Consider the following 22,804-nt stretch of genomic DNA (forward strand, 5'->3'; position numbering starts at 1 on the left):
TAAGGTAGATGTTTAAATATCCAAGTGACAGAAGTCTGGTGTGGAGACAGAAATTTGGGAATTATAAGCTAGAGGTGAGGCTTCCCTGGTGGTGTAGTGGTTGAGAATCCTCCTGGCAATGCAGGGGACACAGGTTTGATCCCTGGTCCAGGAATACACACTGCAGAGCAACTAAGCCCATGCACCCTAGGCCTGTGCTCCGCAATAAGAAGCCTGCACACCACAATGAAGAGTAGCCCCTGCTCACTGCAACTAGAGAAAGCTCACACATAGCAACAAAGACCCAATGTAGGAAAAAAAATGTTTTTTAAAAATAAGCTAGAGGTAGCATTTAAAGCCAGGAGACTGGATAAGATTGTGCAAGAAAAGAGGCTAGAGAAGATACAAAGGCTGAGTTTCAGGACATGCAAACATGAAGAGGTCAGTGAGAGAAGAGACCAGAGGACCAGTAGAGTAAACAGTGGTCAGTGAGGCAAGAGGAAAACTAGGAGAGAATGTTGTTCTAGAAGCCAAATGGAACATTTCACAGAGGAGAGTGTGATCAGCGATGGCAAGTGCTACAGATGGGCTCCACCAGATTGAAGACAGAAATATGACTGTTCAGTTTCACAAGGAAGGGGCCATCAATGGCCTTGACATGCGAAGTCTGTTCTCACTGAAGTCTCACTGAAGGGAACAGGGCAGCCAAGGAAGCACTTACCAGAGGTTTGTTTTTGTTGACCTTGATGGTGAAGTACACACTGGCGGTGATTTGGGCTATGGGTCTCCGAGCAGTTGGGATGCTCCACCGTACACAGTAGATGTAGTAGAAGCTGTGAAACGCATCTTCCTTCCTTAAAAACTCTGTGTAGTGCTCCCAGCGGTCTTGATACTCCCAGTTCTATTTCACAGGAGAAAAGAAAAAGCACACAGAGGAAGAAAAGCAGACTTCTGTTCAAGTCCTCTCAGCGCACCCCAGCCTTTTTGGCACTAGGGACCAGTTTCGTGAAAGACAGTTTTTCCACGGCCAGGGTGAGGGGGATGGTTTGGGGCTGATTCAAGTGCATTACATTTATTGGGCCCTTTTATTTCTAATCTAATGCTGCCGCTGATCTGACTGGAGGTACCTTCCGGTCTGTAGCCCGCATGTTGGGGACCCCTGCAATGAAGGCAGCACACAACAGTAGGGATTATAGCCTCACTTCTGGAATCTATTTCTAACCTTTTAGACCAGGGTTCAAACTACAGTCAACTCTCACTTATCTCCAAGGGTAGAGGAGAGAAAAGGTGGAGCTAAAATGGGAAATAAGCTAACAGTGCAGACATTGCTTGAGATTGGACTTTGGAGTGCAGGGGCTCACACTCAGGTGTGTGTACATACACACGGCATGCATATCCACAGTGACTTCCTTCCGGACCCTTACTTGGAAGGCAAGTTTGGTTAATTGGCAGATAATTAGAAAGTGCTTAGAACATGTGTTCTGCTCACTCCAGGAGACCTAAATGTGTGACTAGGAAGTAATGAGGCTGGGACTTCCCTGGTGGTCCAGTGGGTTAAGACTTCACCTTCCAATGCAGGGGGATACAGGTTCGATCCTTGCTTGGGGAGCTAAGATCCTATGTGCCTCGTGGCCCAAAACATAAGACAGAAACAATATTGTAATAAATTCAATAGACTTTTTAAAAAATAAAAGGAAAGTGATGAGGCTGATTTCATCACCTGTTGGGAAAACCAGACTCACTTCATTGCAGCCCTAGGTGGTAAGTAAAATAAGGTCAGAAAAGGAATAGGTCAGGATCATCCAGATGGCTTGGAGAAGCTTCCCCCTCCAAAGCACACACCTTAATAACACCTCAAGTCCACACAAGTCACATTGCACCCTTGAGTCTTAGCACCAGGCCTTGAAAGCCGGAGATATTCATCAAGTTCAACGAAATCCCCTTGCTCTGGCTGTTGGGCACAGAAAGCTTCCAAATTGGAAAAGATCCTAAATTAAGGTGAAGGTCCACAGAAGGACAGGAGTAGGATTCTCTAACAATCCCAGTGATATCTATCAGAAGAGAGTTTGGGAGGAGATAGTAAAAAACTTCAGGGCTTCCTTTAAAAAAAATTAATATTGGGACTTCCCTGGTGGTCCAGTGGTTAAGAATCCATCTCCCAATGCAAGGGATGTGGGTTTGATCCTTGATTGGGGAACTAAGATGCCACATGCTGAAAGGAACCTAACGCCTGTGCAACTGCATGCCACACGAAGAACCCGCATGCTACAACAAAGACCCAGTGCAGACAAAATAATAATAAAAAGAAACAAAAACTGTAGGCTGGCCTTCTGCCTCAGCTGATTTTATTTCAAACTTATACCCAATTGGCTGTTAGAGTTGGCCAGAGAGGAACATCAGACTCTAAATTTCTTGAGATCAGGTCTGTGTGTTCTTACATAGATCATTCTTCCTTTGAATTAAGGAGTTCACAGTCAACCCTATGAGGACCATTGGAGCATGCCTTTTATTTTCAACCTTTCTGTGTTATGCTTGATACACTTTTTTAGGCCTAATGTTTAATGTCACAGAGACTTTTCTGATGGTCCAGTGGTTAAGACTGTACTTCCAATGCAGGGAGTGTGGTTCAGTCCCTGGTCAGGGACTAAGATCCCACATGCCTCTCAGCGCAGCCAAAATTTTTTTTTAAAAATCTGTCACACAGTCACAGGCTCTGTAGCATTGGAGTGGTCCCTAAAGATCATCTAATAGAGCCCCTCGCTTTGCACATGAGGATCCCGGGACCTAGAAATAGGAAAGGACAAACAAAAACAGCTGAGACTGGGACCCGGGCTCCCAGGCAGCCAGCTCAGTGCTCTCTCTACCCCATCAGATGTCTCAGCTCTAGGATATTCTAAAGCGGGTTTAGACAGTAAATTCAGCTGTCTCCATCAAACCAATCTTCCCATTTTTATCTCTATGCTGTGAGTGTGTGTTATCCCATGTTTTGTCATTTCTACATAACATTGCTTTATATACTCACTTCCAGGAAAAGAGTATCTCATTGTGCTATTCTGCCATGGGTGGCTTAGACAATTACATACTATTGGCACTCAAAATCAACAGGCACCTGGAAGTATATGCACAAAACTGTTATCCCTGGTAAGTGACATCTGAGGGAGTAGAACTGGATATTGTGGGGTTAGAAGGGGGTTTCATTGTCTACTTTGTGTCTTTTTGCTCACTGAGTTTTTTTTAAATAATGATATCTTAATTTTATTATGAAAATATTGTGTGTGATAGGCATGAGGAATTTTCCAGGTTTTCTTGTATAAAGAACTTCTTTGGGTATTCTTGGGACTTCTCAGTGGTCCAGTGGTTAAGACTCCATGCTGCCAATGCTGGAGGCATGCGTTCAATCCCTGGTCAGAGGACTAAGATCCCACATGCCGTGAAGTGCACCAAAAGATAAATACAAATTTAAAATAAAATTTTTAAAGAACTGTTTTTTGTGTTCTTGTTACCACATTGCATTGCTGAAGAAAATAAACCAGTTATGCCCACTGGTAGTGTATAAGTGTACCCGTTCCCTCCCCACAAACACACAAGCCTTCTGATACCAGATTGAATCATTCTTATCCACATTGTAATACCTTAAAATCTTTTGAATTTGCATTTTTCATTGATAGTAAACTGTATTATTTTGGGCATCAAAAAAGACTCTTCCTATTATGATGAGAAAAGTATATCAGATAGACCTACAGTCAAAACTTCATTTTGCTGATTAATCAGAAAGACTTTGGACAAATTGCCCAACCTCTCTGACCCTCAGGGTTCATCATCTGTAAAATGGGTACACCAAGGTTTGTTGTGAGGAGTAAATGAGATAATGCATGTGAAGTGCTTAGTGGTGCTTGGCACATTGCAGTGCTCGCTCAGTAAATGGTAATAACTCCTAATTTGCCATCCTCTGGCGTGTGGTGAACTCTAAGAAATCTTCAGTAAGCTTGAGAAAGCGCTCCATTAGAAATGCCTGGCACTTAGATGGTAGACTTTACTTCTAGAGCTTGCTGCATTAGTAGGACTGGAAATGGTGGTTTTATGTCAGGAGTTACATAGAGCTTCTAGCTTTTCCATCACCTTCTACTTTCTAATTTGTCTCTGTCCTCAAAACAGTCCTACCAATGAGTAAGACAAATACTTTGACTTAGCTTTTCATCTGTGAAGAAATAATGGCACAGAGAATAAGTCTGTTCATATATTCAACACATATTTATAGAGCAGCTACCCTGGTGACTCAGCTGGTAAAGCATCTGCTTGCAATGCCGGAGACCTGGGTTTGATCCCTGGGTTGGGAAGATCCCCTGAAGAAGAGAACGGCTACCCACTCCAGTATTCTGGCCTGGAGAATTCCATGGGCTGTATGGTCCATGGGGTCACAAAGAGTTGCACATGACTGAGCACCCTTCACTTTCACTACTATGTACCTGACCTTTCTAAGGCCTGGAGACATGACAGTGAACAAAAATCTCTGCCCTCATGGACCATGTGTTCTGATGGCGGATAAAAGGCAATAGGGTAAATAAAATCTAATTTCCTAGATAGAGCTGAGTTCTGATGGAAAAGAAAGAAGTCAGAGGAGAAATGGGTGCAATTTTAAATCAGGTGGCGGGGAAAGGCCTCTGAGCATAAGGCGTCTTAACAAAGACCTGAAGAGGGGGAAAACATGACCCATGAGAGTAGATCTCAGGGGAGAGGGAACAGCAAGTGCAGAGACCCTGAGGTGGGAGCATGCCTGGCAGTTGAACTGCAAGTACAACTTGAGTGAGAAAAGTGACCAGGGAGAAGGTGGTAGGTGATGGGGTCTGAGCAGTCAGTTGGGAAGAGGTAGGGATGGAGACTCGGATCACATGGGGCCCTGTAGCCCAGGCAGGACTGACTTTTAGCCTTTCACTCGGGACCAGGAGGATCTCCAGAGGCACGTTTTCCTGCTTGTTCTCTGTCCCGTTCAGTCTGATGCATAAGCCCTGGGTGCAGCAGGCAGAACCTTTGGCCCAAACCGAAATGGGAGATGTTCTCCAAGTGGGAAGGCCCAAGGGGAACCAGAACTTTGCACCATTTGTCTTCATTGTGTTCCTGGTACCTCTTGCAATGGCAACAGCAGTCGTGCCGCTGGATCACAAATGGAGGGTGTGGAGTCCCAAACCCCTGACCTTTCCTCTTTCCCACTTGACTGGGACCTTCCTGGGCCTGGGAAAGTGCCCTTAGGCCAGAAGGCTTGGATGGACTGACCAGAGGAACAGACACAGCTGGACACTTCTTCCAGGCTCCGGGAGTTTGCCTCCACCAGTTTCAACTGCTTTCTCTTCCAAGGAAATAGAGCAAGTAGGGGTTTCAGACCAGTCTTCTTCCTCTACCCCGCCAGTACACAAAGCAACCCAGGGCCTTCTCCCCAGAGCTGCCAGGATAAGCCCCACAAATAGGTCAGAACCAGGACCAGGAGGAAAAAGAAAAGGAGTTAGGAGCATGTGCATCTGACTGTACAGTGAATACATCCCAGAGCTAAGGCAAAACGCCTTGTGATCTCTCTACATCCCCTCTGTTAACATGAGAACTCTAGAGCTGGGACTACAGAACCCCTGTTTTTAGAGAGGCATCTCCCTCCTTAGAAGGGCTTCCCCAGTGGCTCAGTGGTAAAGAATCTGCCTGACAATGCAGGAGATGCAGGTTCAATCCCTGGTTTGGGAAGATCCCCTGGAGAAGGGAATGGCAACCCACTCCCATAATCTTGCTTGGGAAATCCCATGGGCAGAGGAACCGGTGGGCTACAGTCCACAGGGTCGCACAAGTCAGACACAACTTAACAACTAAACAACAATTCCTTCTTAGGCCATTAGGGGCAGTGGCATGGGAAAATTGCTTAGCTGAGAATCTGATTTTCTTGGGGAAGTGTACGGTGAAGACAATACAAACACTGGGAATACGATTGTGCTGTTCACCTTCAAAGACTATCCCATCTTGATTTTGAAATCCAGATGAGACAGTTTTTATTTATTCAAGTCGCCTGTGGTATCATCACTTAGGCTTTCTAGCAGGACTTCCAACTTTTCATCAAACAGGAGCCTTTTTGTCATTCTTCGCCCTTGTGTGCAAAGCTGGAGTGGCCAAAGGACTTACCAAAACAAACTCCTCAACTTGTTGACGGCCCTTTTCTTCTGTGAATTCACCATGGGTGATCCAGTCGATATTTTTGACAGGGTTTTCAGCTTCTGCAAACAAAGTATGAATGTATTAGTTACTTCCTAGTGGAGCATTACCTAATGAGACCATAGGGACCCAGACAGGTTTACTACCTTCTGCAGATTTGACAGCAGCAGTGATGGCATCCTTGGCTAAAGTTAGAGCTATTTTTGTTATGTCTTGGGGGTCTTCTGTAGCCATCGCCTGGCTTGTAGAAGCTTTATCCTCATTTGCTTCCTTCTCAAATTTGACATTTTTGGTCACATTCATTTTCTTTTCACTAGAAAAAGAAACTCAAGAAGTTACTTTGTGTGTGTGTGTGCATGCCTGTACAAACTCATCTTAAGTACAGACTATCTCTTGAAGAATCACAAGACACAGGAAACGGTTGTTGCCTCTAGAGAGGGTATTAGGTGTTAGGGTAGGAGGGGTCTCGCTGTTTACCTTCTGTGCCTGAATGCTGAGATCCACTATTCCTGAAAACCAAAGATTTTCTGATTCTCATAACCATGAAGACTTAAGTCAAGGAAGGTGTAACTGATTCCTAACTTCCTTATAGTTCTAACAGTATTGATTTCTAATTGAGTCTTTATTAGAACTTCAACCCCCAGGTTTCCCTGGTGGCTCAGTGGTAAAGAATCTGCCTGCTAATGCAGGAGATGTAGATTCAATCCCTGATCTGGGAAGATCCAACATGCTGCGGAGCAACTAAGCTCCTGGGCCACAACTATTGAGCCTGTGCTCTAGAGCGCAGGAGCCGCAGTGACTGAGCCCACGCGCTGCAACGACCAAAGGCCCTGGAGCCTGTGCTCTGCAACGAGAAGCCACCACAATGAGAAGCCCATGCACTGCAACAAAGAAGAGCCCCCACTTGCAGCACCTAGAGAAAGCCTGTGCAGCAACGAAGACCCAGCACAACCAAAAGTATATAAATAAAATTATAAAATAACAACAACTTCAAACCCTGCTTTAGGCTACTGAGGGCATATGGCTCTTTGAAGATAAAGTGAATTAAAAGGATTCAAGGCAGTACAGTAGAGGAGGGGTTTGCTTTTCAGTTTTATTCCTCTTGGATTTTCCAGATATGCAATTATCTGTCAGAAACTATCTTTTCTTTTGCCATCTCTTTCCCTGCAATATATAAGTGTTAGCTTTGGGTAACACTTCCAGAAAAATGGAAGGGAAACGAGACAGTGGCTTCTTTTGCTTCAGGCTTCAAGGGGTGTTCTTTTTGGTGTGGCACCAGTAAGTATGATGCTGGCTCAGAGCTTGAAATTTGTTAAGAAAATATTTGTCTGCCATGGGGTCGCTAAGAGTCGGACACGACTGAGCGACTTCACTTTCGCTTTTCACTTTCATGCATTGGAGAAGGAAATGGCAACCCACTCCAGTGTTCTTGCCTGGAGAATCCCAGGGACGAGGGAGACTGGTGGGCTGCTGTCTCTGGAGTTGCACAGAGTCGGACACAACTGAAGCAACTTAGCAGCAGCAGCAGCAGCTCCTATTTTAGTAAGATGTTTGTGTGTGTTAGTCACTTGGTCATGTCTGACTCTTTGCGACCCCATGGACTGTAGCCCGCCAGGCTCCTCTGTCCATGGAATTCTCCAGGCAAGAATACTGGAGTGGGTTGCCATGTCATTCTCCATGGGATCTTCCTGACCCAGGGATCAAAGCCACGTCTCCTGCATTGTAGGCAGATTCTTCACCATCTGAGCCACCAGGGAAGCCCAAGATGTTTGTAAGAGATAATTAAATTTTTCCAAGTGTGTTTAACACTTATCCAGATTGTGCAAATTAGTTATTAGTACTGTAAAGGGTTCATCACAGAGCTAGAAGTCTTTGAACATTTTCCATCTTTTTCCCTTGAGTCTTAGAGTCTTTCTTTCCCTGCTATGCTGAAGTCTCCTCACTGAGGTGCACTCATTTCTAGCGTAGTTATAAACCCCATGCAGGCAATCCCTGCTTGGCCAGTGCTGCCTGAAAGTGGCTCTCTCGCTCCTAAGGAAGCTATTTATTTCTCTATAAATAGCAACTCCCAATTTGGGGGGTTTAATGTACAGAGACATTACTTTGCCGACTAAGGTCCGTCTAGTCAAGGCTATGGTTTTCCCTGTGGTCATGTATGGATGTGAGAGTTGGACTGTGAAGAAGGCTGAGCGCTGAAGAATTGATGCGTTTGAACTGTGGTGTTGGAGAAGACTCTTGAGAGTCCCTTGGACTGCAAGGAGATCCAACCAGTCCATTCTGAAGGAGATCAACCCTGGGATTTCTTTGGAAGGAATGATGCTAAAGCTGAAACTCCAGTACTTTGGCCACCTCATGTGAAGTGTTGACTCATTGGAAAAGACTCTGATGCTGGGAGGGATTGGGGGCAGGAGGAGAAGGGGATGACCCAGTATGAGATGGCTGGATGGCATCACTGACTCGATGGACGTGAGTCTGAGTGAACTCCGGGAGTTGGTGATGGACAGGGAGGCCTGGCGTGCTATGATTCATGGGGTCGCAAACAGTCGGACACGACTGAGTGACTGAACTGAACTGAATGTGCCTCATTCCATTTAGCTCTCAGCATGGCTGTGAGATCATGGCTGGACACCTATCTTATGCCTTCCAGGCCCACTTTCCCCACCTCCCCTGCTCTCCAGCCGGGAACACTGAACTGCCAGGACTGTATCAGTGGGCTGTCTGTGCCCTCTGGCTTCCAGGAGGTGCCACACAATGGGGAGATCAGGCTGAAAGGAGAGTGAGCTCCAGGCAGGTATTCCGCCGGGGCTCTCCGCCTCCCGGGTCACCCCTGACTGGCTGCATGGAGGAGGTGGCCACCAGTCCCAGGGCAGCTCACTCACTTCTCAGTCTGGTGAGGGTAACCATCCTCTCCCCTCAACGTCATGGCCCCACTGTTACCAGCCCCAAGGAGCCGTCCTCACCCTCCTTTCCCTACCCTCTGCCCATACCTTTGTAAATATTCCCTTTACTTAACCCTTCTCTCCGACTTTCTGTATGCCAGCCGTTTCCCCACTGGGGCCCTGAATCATAAAAAGGACTCTAGTTACCACATGAACCAGGAAGCCAACCTCACACCAGGCCATCCAGCTCCACAGCCTGCCTCTTCTCCACCCTGCCTCCTTCCTCCCCTCCACGCTTCACAATGAGTGATGACCTCATCACTGTGAGCCTCTTTCAAGAAGGTCATCCTTTGTTCCCTTTCTGGATGTCATCACTGGTCCCAGGCTGCGGTGGGTGCTGTACTAGGCAACCCAGCTCCCCTGGGTGCAGTGGAGGGGTGGACAGGGTCATCCTTTGGAGGGAAATGGAATCTTCCCAGGCAGCCTATCCTAGAGTGAGGAGGGACTGAAGGGTCGGGGTAAGGGTGTCTCGAGGCCCTTAGCCCTCGAGAACTGGCTCTCCCACCCCGAGGCCCATGCCAGTTTGGCCAAAGCAGTTTGTCATAAACCCCATCCAGCAACGTGATCCTTCAGAAAACGGCCCATTTGGCTACTTGGTCATTTGGTGACTTGACTTTCAGTAAATTGCCTCTTGATAAATTTACTGGGAGCCAAATCTGTGCCCTTCAAACTCACCAAATTAGCAGGGGCCTTGTCTATAGAAGGACCCCAGGAACCCTGTGCTCCAGTGGGGAGCAGGGCTCAGGAGGCAGTTCCCATCTTATCCTCACATGCCTGTGGACTACAGACCCAAAGCCTCCCTCCCACCGGCCTCTTCTAGCCCTTTCTCTCCCTCCCCTTCCTAATGAGCAGCCAGAAGGCAGAATGGCTATGAAGGGTTGGGGTCAAGTTTGAGATGTGAGTGACAAATGGAGAAAACAAGTGCAGGCCCCTTTTGCAGAGCCCTCCCACCCTTCATAACCCTCAATACCTGAGTGACTGGATCCTCGGATCCTGGATCCTCGTATGAAACAGCAGTGGCCCAGGAAGCCTCAGAAAGAGTCGCTGGGCAGCTTTCCCCAGGCTTCCCAGCTGGAATGTTTACATGTGCTACCAGGACAACACCAATTTCAGCCAATAGAAACCAAAGCCCGAACGATTGACTTCTGTTAGTGAGAGAAGGGGCTAGTCCAGTCACAGCAGCAATCTGACCTATGGATCAGGACTAGGCTGTCCTGTCCAAGCCAGCTTCCCCCCAGCAGGTGGGATTGCAGGGCTGCTCCAGTAGTGAGCCTCGCAGCTGGTATATACTGGGAGTCCTTATTGTGTGCCAGTCACTGGGAAGCGATACATCACAATAGCCCCAAGAAGTAGGTGTTGGTGTTTTCATTACATTCGAGGAGGGGCACAGAGTGTATTACATAAGTTAGCTAAAACTCAAACCCAGAGCTGTTGACTGAGCTGTCACTTATTTATTCCCAACCTCTGAGGTTAGGATCTCCCTTGTGTGCCTGATTGTTTTCAAAGATGTCTTTTATGAATCCAGGATGAGCTTATATTGTAACAGTTATCAGCATATACCCAGGAACAATTTACCTAACATTTCTTAGTTTGTCTATAAAATGGGGGTGACAGTGCCTGTGGAATAGGATTCTTAATGAGGATCAAATCACAGTTTTACAGAAAAGGCTGAGAACAGTACTTGGTACATCAGAGCCAAGGCAGGAGGAGGGCTCGTGTGGACACTGACATTGGGGAGCACAGAGGTTCCTGAGCTGTGAAAACGCTGGATGATGAGGACTGGCCTGAGTTCTGTTTGTTGATCTGACTCCCATACGGCCTATGGGACCAACTGCCATGAACCTTCTAGTGCCTCAGCAGGCCCTGATCCACAGCCCTGCCCTTCTCCTGGGTTCCCTGGGAGAAAGAGGGTAACTGGAAACACTGGGCCGGGAGGCACCTGCACTCCAAAAGGACAGAGCTCCAGCCGCCTGTATGCGGCAGGGGCAGCAAGACCTAAGAAGCCCTGGGGCCATTGGTGCGAGGCCCAGGGTGAGCATGGAAGGGTGGGCAGTGGGATTCTTAACTGCCCAGAGGAGAGAGACGTGCAATCCACCGATGAGACGCTCTTAGAAGGTAAAAATGTTCTCAAGGGGAAGCCAGGAAAGATTTCCCAGCTGATTAGAAAGGCTCCTTCCTCTTTGAGGCAGAAGCTTCAAGTGGGTGGCCAGAACGTCACCTTCTACCCCCAGCCAAGCCCCTCACTGAAGCGACAAACCCTGGCCTCTGGGCCTAACAGATTGAGAGACCTTTTGAACCCTTATCAGCAACGAGGACAGGGTCTTCCAAACCATGCCCTCCTCGGATGCCTCCTCCCCGGGTGGCACCGCAGAAGAGTGTTCAGGGGAGGGTGCGGTTTTTAAGTGGGGGCACAGATGGGAAAGAAGCAGGTAGGGCAGGAGGAGAAAGAGCAGAAAATAAGCCTGTGGCAGCTCCCCTCTCACACACCCCAGTCCCCAGGCTCTTGCCCTGGAGCTGGGGCCGGCCCGGGGAGAGCGGGGGCAGCGCCTGCTCCAGCCGCGCGCCAGCCTGCGCCTTCGAGAACATGGAGCCTGTGTGCCAAGACATGCCCCGCGGCCCCGCCTCGGGGCCCTTCTAGACCCTGCGGGCAGCCTGGTGAGTGTGCGCGGTCTGCTTAGGGGGTACCTTGGACACGGGGTCACACGGGGTCAGAAACGTGCCGTCTCCCAGTCTTCGTCCCTTGCTCCAGCCAGAGGAGAGAGAAGGGGCGGGGCCTCACTTGCCCCGCGTGTGGAAAGTGGGGTTTGCCCCGCGTGTGGAAAGTGGGGTGAATTGGTACCCAGCATGCGGTGCTCTGTGGGGGGTGTTGCTTTGGCCGCTGTCAGCTTCTTCCTGACTTGAGGACAGTTAGGGGAGGAACAAGTTGGGGAGGGGGACAGAAGCAGGTAGGGGGTCCTGCAGGGACAGTTGACATCGGCGCAGGAGAAAGGACAGCTACACCCTGGGCCTTGGCTTTTCTTCCTTCCCACCTGTAACCTGTTGAGGCTTATCCCAGGCCACAGGTGCGAGGCCTTGCACCAAGGCCACAGAATCGAAGCCCAGAACCAAGGACACCTCCCAAGCTGACTGAGCCCCTTTGTAATGGTTGCCAAAAGCCCCCCTGATCATCACTAAGTTCCTGACTCCCAATTAGGCCAAGGTGCCCACTCCACTAAACACCCCATAGCGCCCCAACTCATCACCTACCGCCAGCCTTCCAGCAGGAATTTTCTTTGTCTTGAGGCTATAAAAATTGGCTATTAACTCATGAAAACTGTCAGCTTTCCCTCCTCTGTCAGGAGGTCATTCCACTGTATTCACAGTGCCCACATTATCTCTGCTGTTTGTTCTTAATAAAAACTCACTCCCTTCTGAAATGCCCTGTGTCTGGAAATTCTTTTCCAACCTGCGATCAGACGGCCTCAACATAGCCCTTCAGTCATGTTCGTTCCCTCTCAGCTCCTGCCCTCACCTCTCCTGGTACCTTCATGCTCAGCCTGTCACCCCCTTCCCTTGTTTATCTTCTTACTCCCCTAACCCTGGCCTATGCCCCACAAGGCTGTTCTCAGAGATGAAGCTCATGCTATATGCTGATGATCCCCTGGCAAGTGATCCCAGTCAGCTAGCACGGGTCTTCTGAGTGCTGCAGGCCCTGAAGTGAAGTGAAGCTGAAACAAATTTCCCCGCCTCAGTGCACCTACAGTCTAGTTGGGAGGATAAACTGTGCTTACCTGAAAAAAAGAAGCAGTGAGTCAAATGTAGCAAGGCACCATGGGTTTGGGCCGCTTCTCAGCAAGTGTGGCTGACTGACTTCACTTCCACCGTAAAAGGCCTGACCAGACTCTCCTGGGAAGGGAGAGGAGGTGATAGGAGCCCAGGGCCTTTCCTAAAAGGAGGCCTGTTCTCCATCCATAAAGGCCACACACCCTGAGTACTGTGCCTGTCAGCCCCAGGTAGGCAGATCCCTGAGAGCTGTGATGTTACAAAGACCTCTTGCAACATTCCAGCGGTCCTTGAGCATGCAGGTCTGCCATTGGAGGAGTGCCTCATTGAACAGCTTCCTGCTCGGAACACAAGAACTATGACAGAACTGTTCCCAGATGGCTGGCCTTTCGATGGGGATCCCTAAATGGTCATTCCCACACTGGGCCGCCCTTAACAGACACTGGATGAAAACTCCAGAGTTGCCTTAGAGACCTGACCCAGCTTGACCCAAAGACTAGGATCTTAAAGTTAAGAGATGGGAGTGGGCTTCTGGGGGCCTGCACTGTTTTCTGGCCTCTAGAAACAAAGAGTATTAAGCCTAAAAGGAAAACAATTGGTCTGCTAAGTGAAACAGACATTCCTCAGCCGTGTGGTAGGTGGCACACAGGGGGACAGGCAGGTATGCCAAAGAAAATCTTAAACACACAGGAGAGCTTCTTGTTTTCTTGGGGGCAAGTGACACTCAGTGTTTCCATTGTCTTCCTTTTTCTCCTACTGCCTTTGGCATTACAGTTCTTTGGTGTCATAATTGAAATTACATACTTGTTGGATTTACCTGGTGGTGCAATGGATAAGAATCCCCCTGCTGATGCAGGGGACATGGGTTTGATTCCTGGTCCAGGAAGATACCACAGGCTACAGAGCAACTAAGCCTCCAAGCCACAACTACTGAGCCTGCATGCTGCAACTACTGAAGCCCGTGTGCACCAGAGCCTATGCTCTACAACAAGAGAAGCCACTGCAATGAAACCTTGTGCACTTCAACTAGAGAGTAGCCCCTGCTTGCCACAATGAAGACCCATTGCAGCCAAAAATAAAAAATAAAGTTAAAAAAGAAATTGCATACTTGCTTGTAAATTTTATTTCTCGACCACCCTCTAGCCCATATAATAATTGATTTCTCCAGGTTTTCTGGAATTAAGGAAGACACCTGCTATGAAACAAAACAACAGATGAAACAAAATGTCTGCAAACAAATAAAGCAGCATTTACATGGGTTAACACAAGTCAGATCTGCTAGGCCATTTTCTCAATGATGCCCTGAAAAGAACAATTAGGTCTTTAGTCCTCAGTCAAGATTTGTGGAAATCCCCAAACTGGTGATTTGGCTCTTTATTGCCAAAGAGCAATACATTTTGGGGGGTGGCCAACAGCATCAGACACAGAGGACACGCAAATATACCAAAGAAACCTTTAATGATGAAAGATTATGCAAACATAGCCTTGGATTGATTCTTTCCAGAAATGTCTTCATCTTGTCTTTTCTCAACCATGCATCAAACTGTGAAGGTCCTAAGAACATTCTCCTCCCCAGCTCAGACTCTACTCCAGCTTCATCTGGGAAGCATAAGAAGAGCATATCCCAAAAAGAGCATTCCCAAGTATGCGAACCTCAGAGGTGAGCTGTTTGGTCAGGAGCATGTGGATGTGGTGGAGGGAAGAAGGCAGCATTATACAAGCACACAGAGACTCAAATCAAGAAGTTGAATGCTAGTGTCTTTGAAAGTGAAAGTCACTCAGTCATGACCAACTCTTTGCAGCCCCATGGACTATACAATCCATGGAATTCTCCAGGCCAGAATCCTGGAGTAGGTGGCTGTTGTTCCCTTCTTCAAGGGATCTTCCCAACCCAGGGATCGAACCCAGGTCTCCCACACTGCGAGCGAATGCTTTACCAGCTGAGCCACCAGGGAAGTCAATGTCTTTTAGACACGCAAAATCTGCATCAACACACTTGGAAAAGAAAAACCTCTATAATCGTTCCATATGTCTTGTGTGTCACAAAAGTGTGAAAGTACAAAAGTGTAGTAGAATAATTTTGAGTTCTCGGGTCACAAAAGCATCAGGGTGATGTAAAATCTTGAAAACCAAGTGATGTTTAAGTCTCTCCCCACAATCCTGAAGTTTCCTGCTGAGGACGATGAGCTTCAGTCCTATCCAGTCACCACCTTCCCCTGGAACAGAGCAAGGAGCGTCTACCTGGAGGGGTAAACCAGGACCTGGGTTCGCAGCGGCAGGAAACTGCATCTTTCTCTCTTTCAGAACACAACTTCAGAGTAATTTGTGTCCTTATCAAAGTTAGTGCCATCTTTGCTGCAGTGTTCTGTGAACCCCCAGGCTGTAATCACAGGTTCCGAGAAGCCAAGACTGCTGCCACTGCCTACACCTGGTTACGCACTGGGTCTGAGGGTCCTCCTGACACCACATTTGGGTGTCTTTTGAGGGAGCTGGGGGCAGACTAGACAGCTTCCATAGGCACGATGCCGTCCATTTACAAACTGCTCCACAGACACGACTCCTGACAGCCAGAGATACCCAGGGATGTGTGCAGAGTGCCAACTATCCTCCCTTAAAAGATGGGAGATCTGAGGCTCAGAGTAGTGAAGTGACTTGCCTGAGGTCACACAGCTGATAGGGGGCAGAGCCTCCTGATGTGCTGGTACCCTCAGTGTTCCCAGTCTCCACAGCCCTTCGGAAAAGAAACGGTTTGTTCTTTGCCCTTCCCGACCTGAGATGCGTCATTCATGGCGAGTTGGGATACACCTGTGGGAAAACAAAAGCCTCCGAGGATGGGATAAAGTTCAGGTTTACAGATGAGCGAAGGGAGAACTGGGGCTTCTCAAGTGGTGCTAGTGGTAAAGAACCCACCTGCCAATGCAAGAGACATAAAGAGACTCAGGTTCAGTCCCTGGAGCGGGGGGGGGGGGGGGAGGGGGGGGGGGGGGAAGATCCCCTGGAGAATGGCATAGCAATCCACTCCAGTACTCTTGCCTGGAGAATCCCATGGACAGGAGCCTGGTGGGTTACAGCCCATGGGGTTGCACAGAGTGGGACACGACTGGAGCAACTTAGCACACACACACGAGGGAGAATCTGGGATCTGAACTTGAATGAAAAAAGGATGAGGAACAGGAGGAAGAAGCCATGTTGCTTGATGGAGACCTGGCTGTTTTCAGGGTTTCTCAATCTCAGCAGTGTTGATGTCATGGACTTCCTAAAACTGCCTTGGGAGGGCCAGTCCCTGCGGTCAGGCTGTTGAGGAGCGTTGCCGGCCTCTGTCCACTAGATGACAGTAGCACCTCCCCAGACTCCCCGGGTGATGGTACCATCTCCAAACTTTTAAATGTGTTCCCTAGGAACGAAACTCGCCCTGGCTGAGAACCACGGCTTGCAGTCGGTGCTCCGCAGAGCAGCCCCGCAAACGGAGCCGGATCCCCACCTCACTCTCCTGCCTGCCGCCCGCAGAGCTCCCAGCTGCCCGGGAGAAAGTCCAACACCGCGGAAGACCGATCAGCCTCTCCAGTCTCTTTTCCCTCTCCTTCCGGCCACGCCCCTCTTTGCTCTAGTTCTGCACGACTTGTGGCGCTTTCTCACGCAGCCATGCTAGTGTGATGTGCCCACACTCACGCTTTTTTTCTCACCTCAGTTGCTTATCTCCTAAATGTTCTCCAACCTTCAAGACTTGGCTTGGTGTGGGCATCACCTGGAACTTACCTGAAGCCATTTCCCTTCCCCCCATCCGAAGACTGGGTCAGGCCCCCGCTCTGTGCTCGCAGCACCTTCTGCAGACCTGTCACAGAACTCAGCACCCCATCCTGTAATGGCCTTGCAGTCACCCTGACTGAACTCCAGAAGGGCGGGGCTGTGTCGTCAGGCCCCCGCTCTGTGCTCGCAGCACCTTCTGCAGACCTGTCACAGAACTCAGCACCCCATCCTGTAATGGCCTTGCAGTCACACTGACTGAGCTCCAGAAGGGCGGGGCTGTGTCTTGTTCATATCTGGGGCATAGTGCCTCATGTGGCATTCACTCAGCAGGGTTTTGTGAAAAGAAAGTGAAAGTCGCTCAGTCGAGTCCGACTCTTTGCGATCCCATGGACAGTCCATGGAATTCTTCAGGCCAGAATACTGGAGTGGGTAGCCTTTCCCTCCTCCAGGGGATCTTCCTGACCCAGGAATGAATCCCGGGTCTCCTTCTGCACTGCAGGTGGATTCTTTACCAACTGAGCTATCAGGGAAGCCCAGATAAAAGGAAGGGTTTGCTGAAGTGAGCCACAAAGACTAAAAGCACAGGAGGTTGGGAGTCAAGACACCAGGATTCTAGTCTCTAGGTCTGCTACTAGCTAGCCAGGTGACTGCTTCTCATCCCTGAACCGGTTTCCTCATCTGAAGAATCTGAATTTAGACTAAATGTCTAAGGGTCCTTATAAGTAGGAATTGCTGATTCTAGAATGTCTTTTTTTCCCATAAATATTTCACTTTAAAGTGTTTCCCAAACAAAGGGTAGGGCCATCCTCTTCCTCTCCCTTCTGAAAGTGTATGGCTTCCTCCAATCTTTTTCAAAGTCTTTTCCTAGTGACGATTTCATTTGACCCTAGAAATAATGATGGCAGCCTGGTTAAACATAATTTCAAACAAGAACCATTCTTCTAAACAAGTGACAGAGGTAAAATACATGTCAAGTGTTACCACCACAGAAGACAGAAGAACATGTGTTTATTTTTCTCCATGCATAGAAACCCATCAGGGTAGTGTGACAGCAGGGTAGGTGATGGGCAGGGAACTTGAAGACTTTTCACTGAACAACTTATATTGTCAGATTTTTGAGCTATGTATGGTATCTATTTTAAAAATTAAAAATAAAGAATAAAACCATATGTATAAAATCAGCTACAAGGATGCCTTGTATAGGACAAGGAACATAGCCCATATTTTATAACTATAAATGGAGTATAACCTTTAAAAATTGTGAATCACTTTGTTGTGTACATGAAACTTATATAATATTGTACATCAACTATACTTCAGTCAAAAAGGCAATAAAACCAAATGAATGGCATCGTTTCCCAAGCGTCCTTTCAACTGGCCTCAAAAGCAGGTGAGTAGTGAATCTGAGGTCAGTAGCCAGATCACATCTGTCAGAGCTGCTATAAGAAAACCCTTCTGGCTAACTGCACTTTCAAAAAATCAAGAGAAACATGGGCTGCAAAGCATCACTATAGTCTTCTGGCTTCAAATTGTTTTAATCTGGTTCACTCCCTGGCAGTAGAGTATAAAAATAAGGCTAAATTTCATAGCAAGTGCTACCAAAAAGGGAGTTGAAGAATTCGGATGCTAATGCTGAACCTGACCAACTGATTTCTGTCACTTTGCAGCTCCTTGCTGTGACAAGCCCTGACATTTATCTAAGGATGAATCTGCTAGTGGATAGGCTCCACCTAGAGGCCCATGGACAGAGAACAGACCTAAAAATCAAAAGTTAGTGACAGATTTAGTAATGTTAAGTCTCCTGTATTCCTCTCTGTACTACCTGCTCTCTCTTCCTTTCCAGATAGTTCTCATAACAATCATAAAATGAGCCCTGTATAATATCATTAGACCAGAGGTGGTATTAAATTTGTAATCATGACCACAGCTTTCCTTTAAGGTGGCACAATATAGAGTATTCCTCTGAATGTGACTGCCACCTCAGTCCTCTGTAAGCACTGTCCTGTAAGATGAGGTCAACGGAAGCCATACAGTGCAGGTGTGTTTAAATTAATCAGTAGATCAAATGTTAAACTGGATTAAAAAAAATCTGTTGATGTTGTTTAGCTGCTCAGTCATGTCTGACTCCTTTGCGACCCCACAAACTGTGGCCCACCAGGCCCCTCTGTCCTTGGGGTTTCCTAGGCAAGAATATTGGGGTGGGTTGCCATTCCCTTCTCCAGGGGATCTTCCCAACCCAAGGATTGAACCTGCATCTCCTGCATTAGCAGGTGGATTCTTTACCATCTGGGAAGGCCCGGATAAAAGATGGGAGAAGAAAGGTAACTTAATTTTCTCACCCAGAGGTTCCGTGGTCACCTGGGGTGCTGATCTATACACATGGATTATCACCTTCTTCACAGTAGTTACATCTTTTCAGATCTTAATGTTATCTGGTTACCTTTAGCACTGGACATGCAATTCTTTATTTCAAATACATTCATTTTAATAAACATAATCATTGTTGCTGCTCTACATAATAAGCTAAAATAAGAATCAACACTTAAGTGACTACTATATGTGGATACAGGATGCACGAACGATGAAGGTGCAGTCTGGAATTTTAAGCATATAGGGATTCACCCAGAAAAGGAACGAGGAAAAAAATACTATTTTCTGTATCCTTCCAGCCATCTCCAAAGAAACACTGTTTTCCAATATTTTAACATCTACTGCAAGAGTAGGAACTACCTTTGGACACATCATGCACTGGGCAGTTATTGGTGCTTGGTGTATATTACAGCTGTAATTTTACAAGCCTCAGTTGCCTTCTAGTTTTTTTTTTAAGTGATCACGATACATCAGGTAGACGTCTTGATCTTGTGTAGTATTATTTTAAAAAGTAAAGAAAACCTCTGATTTTATTTTTTATTTTTATTACACACTACAAAATACAATGCATGCTACACAATATGCTGCATAATCTACTAGCAGGGATAGAAGAGCATGACCGAGTTGTTCTTCATCAACCAGGAAAACGTTTCCTTAATCAATGTTCTCCAAACCCTGAAAAACAGTTTAAAAAGGAAAATGAGAGAATTCTGTTCTTCTCAAAGATGTACAATGACTCCTAGAACCTGTAATGAGTCCTAGTTTTCATTTCTGACAGTATCAAACATATCACTTAAAACTGTTTTATAAAACAACAGCCAACATCAGGAAGAGATGATTAGCCTTATTCTACATTTTTACAAATGAAAAAAGTTAAAAAAAACAAAACAAAACAACGAAGGCTCAGCCAGGTTAAAAGACCCTTGCTTAAGTCAGTCAGGAAGTAATAGAGTCAGAATTCAAGTTCAGGGACCACCCTCCCCCCGCACTCCCCCCACCCAACCGTTCAGAAGACCATTCTATCACACTCAGTTCACAACCAAATGGTTCAGAAACTATAGAGTAAAAGTGTCATCAGTGATGACGTTTCTTCCAGGTTGTTAAAATAACACAGTCCAGGTATTCTGTTTCTATTGTAGGAATAATCTTTTTAAAGAATGAGGACAAACTTCTACAACATAAAGAACATACTATTAGGCCGAACTACATGGAAATGCTATTGTTTGACCATTTTTGACCCACAAAAAGTCATTTCGTGATTCAATCAAATATAAATTATAGTAATTCTTTAATGTACTGGTGCATGAACCGGCAAACCAATGGAGTACAAAAGAGTACATTAGTGAAACAGGCCCATGTGTATATGGAAATTTAGTTTACTAGAGTGGTATCTGAAACAAACAAAAAAATGGACTGTTCTATACGATAATTCTTGTAACTGGCTGTTTCTTGGAAAAAAACTAAAGCTAAACCCTTGCTTCACATTATACCCCCAAATGACCTGTAGACAGGTCAGAGTACTAACTGTGAAAAAGGGGAAAGCACTGTTAATTGTATTTGGAGAAACTGTAGAAATATTTTTTAGAATCTTGGATACGAAAGTCCTTTGTATCAATGTAAACTATGACAAACAGAACATCCAGATTAAAAATCTATCTGATGAAAGCCAGGATAAAGTAAAAAGGACAGCAGACAGAAAAATATTTGCCACATATAAAAGAGACAAAAGATTAACATCTGTAATGTATAATAAGAACCTTTATAAATCAAAAAGAAAAAAGACAACAGAACAAGAAAGGATACAGGCAGACAATGCAGAGAATAAGATGATCATTAAGTATGTAAAAGGCACTGTACTACTTTAATTTGCATTTTCCCAGTCTGCTGTGAGCCCTTTGGAAAACGTTAACCAGAATGCACCTCAACCCTGACAGGTGAGCTAGCATCAGAGCCATCTTACCTTTGACACATAGTAACGGTTTACTCCAGAGACGCGCCTATCTCTTTCCATCAAATACCACTGATATGAATAATGGGCAACCCTTTTTTCCTACAATGAAAGGAAATCATTATTGCAGTTTATAAAGGTGAGTGAGCCAACAGAGAGATATCAGAACTTTAATAAGTGACATTCCAGAAAAATGGAATCATCACTCATATAAAAACCAAATTAACATAGACTCAAATAAAATCAGACCACTAAACTTTAGAATTAAGACGGTAACCATGACTTCTTACACTTTCTGTTTTAACCAGCATCATTTTCTTTCTTTCCTCTTTTTCTTTTTTTAAGTCATGACTACTTGTTCCTTTTGGGGACACTGAGATGAAAGAACAGCGGTAGGTCACAAGTGAAAGACAATCACAAAACCAGAAACCAAATACACGGATACTTTATGACTTCCCTGGTGGCTCACACGGTAAAAGCATCTGCCTACGGGAGACCCGGGTTTGATTCCTAGATTGGGAAGATCCCCTGGAGAAGGAAATGGCAACCCACTCCAGTATTCTTGCCTGGAAATCCCATGGACAGAGGAGCCTGCCAGGCTACAGTCCATGGGGTCGCAAAGAGTCAGACACGACCGAGCGACTCCACTTGACTTGACTAAAAAACTAGTTAGAGAGGAAAATCACAATCCTAAAGTGAAAAACAGGAGCTTGAGCTAAATTCCTAAAGGCTTACAAGAGAAAGTGGGGGATTAAAAAAAAATGTCAAGGTAAAAACCTAATTAAGTGGAATTCCCTGGCCGTCCAGTGATTAGGACTTGGCGCTTTCACAGCCAGTCGCCGGGGTTCAATCCCTGGTCGAGAACTGAGATTTCGCAAACAGCGCGTCAAGGCAAAAAAAAAAAAAAAAAAAAAAAAACAAAAAAAAAAAACAAAACAACAAAAAAAACAAGACAAACTAAATAAATCAAGGCTAGGAAAAAGTGAAAAACGAGAAGCTACCGAGATATGGATGCGAGAAATTAAAATCAAAATCCAGCCAGAAAAGAGACTTGGAGTGGAGGCAAGACTAATTGACGCCTCTCTTCTCTGCCTAGGTAGGGCTTTCCTGGTGGTTCAGACGGTGAAGAATCTGCCTGCAATGCAGGAGACCCCGGTTCGATCCCTAGGTCGGGAAGGTTCCCTGGAGAAGGATATGATAACCCACTCCAGTATTCTTGCCTGGAGAATTCTATGGACAGTGGAGCCTGGCGGGCTACAGTCCATGGGATTGCAGAGTCGGGCACGACTGAGCGACTAATACTTTCTATGTTCTTTCTCCTCTGCCTAGGAGTTTAGACTTAGCCTCTTTTAATCTCCTACCTTTCCAGCCCCCAGTCTCTACTCCACCCTCCCGCCCTGGCTTTACCCAGCAACCTTACTAAATCCTTACTAAAGTGGAATACGGTTCCGGACGGGTTTCCTTCCTCAAGTCTCCGCTTTTAGGCAATAAAAAAGACTGGCGAGGACGGATCTCAGTATTACCATCTCGGAGACAGCCTCCGGATCCTAAGGGCCTCCCGACGCCACCATCCATTACGTAACGGCAGCGATGGAATCAGCCGCCGGGCCGGAGAAGCCGCCTTACCTTGCCCCCGTTACTGAACCTGTGGATGCGCGCGGTGGCCATTCCCGGGATGAACAAGCACACGCCCATGACGGCGATCCCGGGGAGAACCTCGAACCACATCTCGACGCCGTTCCCGAGGCCAAACACTCCCTTCCAGGTCCCTTAAAGGTGACCCGGCTTCGATCTCTTCCGGGTAAGCTCCGCGGCTGCGCGCGAGCGGGGCCGGAGTCACGTAAGCCTCCAGAGGAAGCGACGGGGCGCGGCA

The 22,804-nt window shown here is 46.8% G+C and overlaps 2 protein-coding genes across 2 annotated transcripts; both read right to left on the reverse strand.

The window, feature by feature from the left end:
• Positions 1-484: 484 nt before the first annotated feature.
• On the reverse strand, positions 485-6,468 carry AKAP14 (A-kinase anchoring protein 14). The gene is made up of 4 exons (XM_018044073.1): positions 6,312-6,468; positions 6,136-6,227; positions 701-880; positions 485-502 (listed from the first exon to the last, which is right to left on the reverse strand). Exons 1-4 carry the CDS (start codon positions 6,466-6,468, stop codon positions 485-487), a joined length of 447 nt encoding a protein of 148 aa, XP_017899562.1.
• Positions 6,469-19,506: 13,038 nt separating this feature from the next.
• On the reverse strand, positions 19,507-22,756 carry NDUFA1 (NADH:ubiquinone oxidoreductase subunit A1). The gene is made up of 3 exons (XM_018044263.1): positions 22,558-22,756; positions 20,944-21,033; positions 19,507-19,658 (listed from the first exon to the last, which is right to left on the reverse strand). The coding sequence occupies exons 1-3, from the start codon at positions 22,657-22,659 to the stop codon at positions 19,638-19,640; spliced, it is 213 nt and encodes a 70-aa protein (XP_017899752.1). The 5' UTR covers positions 22,660-22,756; the 3' UTR covers positions 19,507-19,637.
• Between the last annotated feature and the right edge of the window lie 48 nt (positions 22,757-22,804).

This window comes from Capra hircus (assembly GCF_001704415.2).
Source record: "Capra hircus breed San Clemente chromosome X unlocalized genomic scaffold, ASM170441v1, whole genome shotgun sequence".
Lineage (NCBI taxonomy): Eukaryota > Metazoa > Chordata > Mammalia > Artiodactyla > Bovidae > Capra > Capra hircus.

Bases quoted from the DNA above. Each gene is read 5' to 3' on its own strand.
- NDUFA1 (XM_018044263.1), bottom strand. From the start codon at position 22,659: ATGTGGTTCGAGGTTCTCCCCGGGATCGCCGTCATGGGCGTGTGCTTG. The intron at 21,034-22,557 runs GTAAGGCGGCTT...CTTTCATTGTAG, and splicing joins GGTTCAGTAACGGGGGCAAG to GAAAAAAGGGTTGCCCATTA. The intron at 19,659-20,943 runs GTAAGATGGCTC...ACTGTTTTTCAG, and splicing joins ACCGTTACTATGTGTCAAAG to GGTTTGGAGAACATTGATTA.
- AKAP14 (XM_018044073.1), bottom strand. From the start codon at position 6,468: ATGAATGTGACCAAAAATGTCAAATTTGAGAAGGAAGCAAATGAGGAT. The intron at 6,228-6,311 runs GTAGTAAACCTG...CTTTGTTTGCAG, and splicing joins TGCTGTCAAATCTGCAGAAG to AAGCTGAAAACCCTGTCAAA. The intron at 881-6,135 runs GTAAGTCCTTTG...CCTGTGAAATAG, and splicing joins AAGTTGAGGAGTTTGTTTTG to AACTGGGAGTATCAAGACCG.